This window comes from Orycteropus afer, unplaced genomic scaffold, assembly GCF_000298275.1.
Source record: "Orycteropus afer afer isolate SDZICR_OR568_19922 unplaced genomic scaffold, OryAfe1.0 scaffold00098, whole genome shotgun sequence".
Lineage (NCBI taxonomy): Eukaryota > Metazoa > Chordata > Mammalia > Tubulidentata > Orycteropodidae > Orycteropus > Orycteropus afer.
Genome location: NW_006921685.1, coordinates 5134099 through 5140351, shown reverse-complemented (window position 1 = coordinate 5140351; position 6253 = coordinate 5134099). Strand labels below are relative to the sequence as shown.

Below are 6253 nucleotides of genomic sequence, written 5' to 3'. Positions count from 1 at the left end.
TATATCAATTTTATGACCTAATCAAAGGCCCTTGGAACTTCTGTAATTTATTCCTTAATTACAAAAATACCTTAAAAGCATTTCTTTGAAACAAAATGGAAAAGGGTACTTGGAGCTTGAGCAAGGCACTTTAATTCACAGATTATTTTGTTAGCTAGAGATGACATCTACCTCTTCCTACATTAAGGAATTATTAGAAAAATCACATAAACTGATACATGAGCAAACACTTAGGAAATCTATGTTTAATTTAGTGAAATTGCTTACTTGTCACCACTGTTGGTATTGGTATTTATTACTGTATTTGGACAAAATCACTTATGATTTAATTTGCAATTCTTTTACTTTCTAAGTTAGAAAGTGTAGGGGGTATTCTACTTCTAGTTATTATTCTTGTTTTTACTCCTAACTTAAACAAAAATGCAGTACTCACCACAGTGGGAATAAAGGGATAGGCAACTCTTCTAATGTGATTCTCTGGGCTCATAACAGTATGGTGCTGAAGAAAAGCCTGGGGATATTGGAGGAGGCTCAACTTCTGATAAAATTGGTTGATTTTATTCTGGAGAGAAAGAAAAATTATCAATATTTACTCTAATATTGAATATCCTTCATGGGTCAAAGCTGATCTTGCCAGAATAAAATGAATTAGAACTTTTTCTAATTGGACAATTCATAAAGGTGGCAAAAGTTTAGTTACATAAATTTACTATCACTGTGTATGAACATGTAAGTGCAGAATTCAAGAAATTGTCAGGTTAATTAAAACCTTGAGGAAAAAGCATCTAATGTGAAAAAAGTAAAAGTATGTAAGAAAGAAAGAGGCATATTTCTGATTTACAAAGTTAACTATCTGTCATTTCTTTTTCATATGTATGTTAGAAGAAGCCTGGTTTCTGGAGTCACAGAGAACTAACTTCAATATCTAACTCTGCTGAAGTTGGTTTGTTTCTGTGAGCATGACTAGCCATGGAGGATTATGTCTGTTAAAATGTAGAGAACACCTTGTATACTGTTTGTTATATATGTCAAATTTAGTATATATTTTAGGACGTTTTACTATCTTTGATATGACCCTTAATCTTTTTTTTTTAAGAGAGTAAAAATGGAACCACAATGACATCTTTCCTTAAGAGATTTTTTTTTTTTTTTTCATGGAGATTTACAATAAATGGATGGGGAAAAATGTCAATTAGAGCTGCTTGGGAATAATTAATTGTTGGATGAACTCAAGGTTACATCAAGTATAATACAAAAGCAGGATGCTAATGGAAGTGTTTTCACAAAGCATAAAGAAGATCTGTATAGTAATTAGAACTTCTTAAAAAGAAAAATTTTATTTCATAAGGTCTTACTTTCAAGTATTGAAAGAGAGGCTTTTTCTGTTATGAATGTTTAGAATGAAATGCTTGCTCTATGTAAGGGTGTGATAAAAATAATTGTCACCTCTTTTGGATGCATCTATTAACTGTGTTGCAAGCATTCTCTTAGACAGTTTACATATATATCATCAAATATAATCTTGAAGGAACTCTGGTTGTATAATGGTTAAGGCATTTGACTGCTAACCCAAGGGCCGGTGGTTTAAATCCACCAGCTAGGGTCAACATTACTATCTTCATTTGCAGTCGAAGAAACTATAGTTTAAGAGGTTAAGTAATAACTTGTGGAACTGTAGTTGTATTATGAGTTTTCTAACCCCAAAGCTTATGCTTATTGCCTGCATGCTCACTTCTCCAGTCCTGTGGTTTGCAAAAATAGTCATTAATAACTGTGCCTCTTGAGCTATTTGCCAATGATGTTGTTGTCAAAGAAAAGTTGGATGAACAATAATGTAAAACTTCAACGATAGTGGTATGTAAATTAGATCATTGAAACAATTTTTTTTTGAGATTTGTAACTCCTCCAACATCAATGTTACCTATCTTTCATAAAATATAAATTCACATCTACTTGTCAACATAATAGGTGGAAACCAAAACAGCAAATAGAGAGAAAAGATATTATTTTTTATAAATCTTATTGGAATGGAAGAATAAGTGATCATTTGAAAGGAGAAGCAATTTTAATAGGATGTTTTACTTGAAATTATGATTTATATGAAAGTTTACCAGTTCTTTTAGAAAATTCTTTTCTTCCTCAGTGAGCTCAGTTTTCTGTTGAGAGAAAGAAAAAAAGCACTTGCTATAAAAATACAAAAAATGACAACATGACTAGTTGATATTAACTTCATTTCATTTGAATAAAAACTACTTACCTGTGTGAAAACTTCAGCAGATTCCTTAGAGAAAGAAAAGAAGAATTTACTTGCATGACCTAGCCTTTGTTATCTCTAGATAATTTTACAAGAATGTTAGGGATAATTAATATTCTGGGCCTAAGCTACTGCCGCTAAGAAATTATGTCATACATTTAGGCTTCAATACGTTAAAACATTTATCATCACAACTCTAACTCTGTATCAAATAAATAATGTTTCACTTCAAAGTTTTCATCTATTGTTAATTTTTTTGTGCAGTATCACTTGTTTAAAGTGTGAGCAAGTAATAAATTAAAAAAAAAATACAAAGTAGGCCTGGTGAATGAGTATCAATCTAGAGGACAAAATTATTATTTATAAGTGGTCATAGGCTCTCTCCATTTGAGACTGAGACATGTAGCTTAAAGAGGAAAAGCATGCTTCGGGAGAAACCGACTAGGAAGACCTTGGACTCTGCCTTAAGCCACCAAACTCAAGGCCACAAGGCATGCTTCCTCCTTTCCCAGACAACATTTCTCGTCATCTTTACTGCTTGGATATTTCCACCAACCAAACGGGTTGCTACGGAGTTAATTGGGACTCATAGAGACCCTATAGGTCGAAGTAGAACTTCACCTTAGGTTTTCCAGGTCTATAAATCTGTAGAGAATCAGACTGCCACATATTTCTCCCATGGAGTGTCTGGTGATTAAGAAATGTCTGCTTTTTCAGTTAGCTGATTGCTTTAACCACTGTGGCACCAAGACTCCTGTTATTTCTACCAACTCCCAAACCCACTGCTATCTGGTCAATTCCAACTCATAGTAATCCTAAAGGGCAGAACTGCCCCTTAGGGTTCCCAAGGATGCAAATGTATAAAGAAGCAGACTGCATTATCTTCCTCCGAGGGATTGGCTGGTGGGTTTGATCCAGTCACTTTTTGGTTAGTAGATTAATGCCTTAACCACTGCACCACCTGAGCTTCTTGTACTATTGATGTATACAACATCTAATTCACTCCGTCAATCCATATCCTTAAACAAGAGATTTTCAGCCTTTAAATTCATCAGAATACCCAAGTGATGTTAATGTTGCTAGTCTAGGCACAACACTTTTACTATCCACTGCCCTAAACCTATGAGCCCCAGAGGTGCAGTGGTTAAACTGGGCTGCTAACTGAAAAAGGAGCTCTGGTGTCATAGTGCCAAAAGCATTTGACTGCTAACTAGAAGGTTGGCGGTTCAAACCCACCAGTCACTCCACTCCAAGGAAGACTAGGCAATCTACTTTCATAAAGATTTACCATCTCAGAAACCCAAAGGGGGTCCCTATGAGTCGGAATCAACTGGATGGAAGGTTTAAATCCACCAGCTGTTCCTTGGGAGAATGATGTGACAATCTGCTTCTGTAAAGGTTTAAAGCCTTGCTAAACTCCTGTGTCAATTCCACTCCATCCTATAGGGTTGCTATGAGTCAGAATAGACTGGATGACAAAGGATTTGGTGTGGGATTGGCTCTGAACACTGTTGTGAGCTTTTTTAGGATAAACTAAGCTGAAGACAATAAGCACTAATTTGGCTCCTAATTTGGCACGGACTTGATTTAAAATGCAGTTTCCTCTAGAGTCAGATATCTGATATACTTGTTAAAGAGCACCGAATAGGAAATCAATGTATATTTTGTAGTTAATTTCAATCTCTCCAAAATGACATTGTATCTGGGTAAACAATTTCTCTATTACTTACCTTGAACATTCAGGTTGTGGCTTTAGCAACAAATTAATACACAACCTAACTGCTGGAAACCTATTTCTTGATGAACTTTTTTTTTTCTTTTTTAAATGTTAAAAGAAAGTATCTCTTACCTCACTAGATGAGCTACTTGAAGTTTCCTTGAAAAATAATAATAAATAAAAATCATCAAAATCTGGTTACCAGAATAAATTCTCACCATCTTCCTTGAATATTAGTAGTTATTTTTGATGTCTCATATTACCTACATGATTATTAGTATGACAAGTGAAAAGTGATTAAAATAAAAGCAATACAGTTGGATTTCTTGGCTCACGATTGCCTTTGAAAACACATGGAGTAGATAAAAATCATTTTATTAAATGAAAGTGTCTCAAGAGAATATGGACCCATTTAGGTACATTATTAAGGTGGGTAGGGAGAAATTGTCTTTTTAAAGCAACTTATAATTCTTTTTTCAGTTTACTAAAAAAATAAAATTTTAGATATTCTTCTGTGGCAATTAGCATCTTCATACTATATATTGATAATGTCAACCAAAAATTTATTCCAATAAATAAAAATTTCTTACCTTATCAGCCATCATCTTTATGGTTTCCTTAAGGAAAGAAAAAGAATTAGATCTAATATCTCCACAACATTGTTTATAATTTATTTTCTCTTGAATATAAGGAGAATAATTTTTCTTTCATAAAAAGAAGCACAAGAATGGATTTGTTTTCATTGTATGAGTTTTATATGAATTACATTAGAATTTACCATTGGGGATAAAAGTAAAACTAGTTGTAAGCTCGAAGTAGGGAAGGATTTTGCCTATTATTTACTGCTGTTTCCTCAGAGCTTATGATACTTTCTGGGACATAGATTGTTCAATAAATATTGGTCAAATGAATGAATGAATGCACAATGTTAATTTACATCATTGCATGGATAACAAAATGTTTTTAAAATAGTCTGTGTGTTTTGTTATGTATTAGAAAAATGTCACAGAGACAACTATCATGTTTTAAGTAGTGAATACATAATGTTTTCATTATAAACACATCAGTTTAAATGCCAAAGGTAGTCAACTTATGTATTAACCTACCTACATTGTGACTGTATAAGAAAGAAAAAGAAGAAATGCAAAGTTTAGAACTTTAAGAATAAAAATGACTAAATAACAAGTCTCCTACAGTCCTCATAAAATCTGAGAAATTAGTTCATTAGTTGATTCATGCAAAAATATACTTATTGAATATTCATAAAATTAATATAAAAAGTATTAATTTTTGTCATTTTTGAAAAAAAATCTTTGTTTACAAATTTGATTAGTTTGTAATGCATTCACCAAATCAGGTTATGTAGATTTGGCTCAAATCTTTTTAATATTTTACTTCATGTTGTGCTATGGATGTGAAATCAAGATATACCTCACAGAATTTGGGACTAGTGTTCTGAAAAGGAAACAAAATCAAGAAGGATGTAACATTGAATATAATATATCATGGCATTCTTTGTCATAAAGTGATAGCAATAAAAGTACAATTCTCTGACCAAAAGAGTATAGAATTGAGGAGGGGAAGTGCAGGTAAGGGCCATTCACACGGGGGTCTTTCAGAGATAGTCCACTTAGCATATGGTCACAAATATTTTCTTGGGATCCCTTTTTGTTAGTTCAGAGCATGTTTTTAAAGCAGCGAAAACATCACCATTTTCCCAGTCAGAGTTAAAATAATATTTACTTTTCTATGAATTAGAAAATGACTCATATTTGATGACAAACAACATCTCTTAAATCAAAGATTAATAGACTAAAATAATTAAATTTTACCTCACGGGGATGAATGACCACATTCTTATACTGCTTAGATCTCTGCAAAATAAATAGATAAATGTTATATCAGGATAAAATGCAAAAGCAACTTAAAATATATTTAAGATGGCAGGACTTACCTCCTGGGAAATGCTGACAGATTCCTTAGGAAAAAAAAAATACTTATATAAATTATAATCCACACTAATAATAAAATTTCATTCTACAGCCATTACCCAGTGGGGATATAGAAATTTTTGCTGCAGCAGAGCAAAGTTTACCAACTTTTTGTTCCTTCTACAAAACTAACTTTTTTATACGGCTGATAAATCATTCTATACTGTGCTTTGGATTATGAATAACTGAATCATAAACTTTTTCCAAATACCAACCTCAAAGAAGAAAGGAAAGAATTTATGTTTAATCTATACAATTTCCTTTTTTCTTCTTTCTTTCTCCCCCCCCCCC

The 6253-nt window shown here is 32.7% G+C and overlaps 1 protein-coding gene across 1 annotated transcript in view; it reads right to left on the bottom strand.

Annotated features, from left to right (window-relative positions):
• LOC103198638 (alpha-S2-casein-like) overlaps positions 1 to 6253 on the bottom strand; it is a 20122-nt gene that overhangs the window by 10818 nt on the left and 3051 nt on the right. The window contains exons 3-9 of the mRNA XM_007942810.1: positions 5926 to 5949; positions 5804 to 5845; positions 4562 to 4588; positions 4104 to 4130; positions 2258 to 2281; positions 2112 to 2156; positions 411 to 562 (exon numbers count right to left, since the gene is read on the bottom strand). Of these exons, the coding sequence (XP_007941001.1) occupies positions 411 to 562; positions 2112 to 2156; positions 2258 to 2281; positions 4104 to 4130; positions 4562 to 4588; positions 5804 to 5845; positions 5926 to 5949 (341 nt within the window). The remainder of the gene's footprint in view (positions 1 to 410; positions 563 to 2111; positions 2157 to 2257; positions 2282 to 4103; positions 4131 to 4561; positions 4589 to 5803; positions 5846 to 5925; positions 5950 to 6253) is intronic.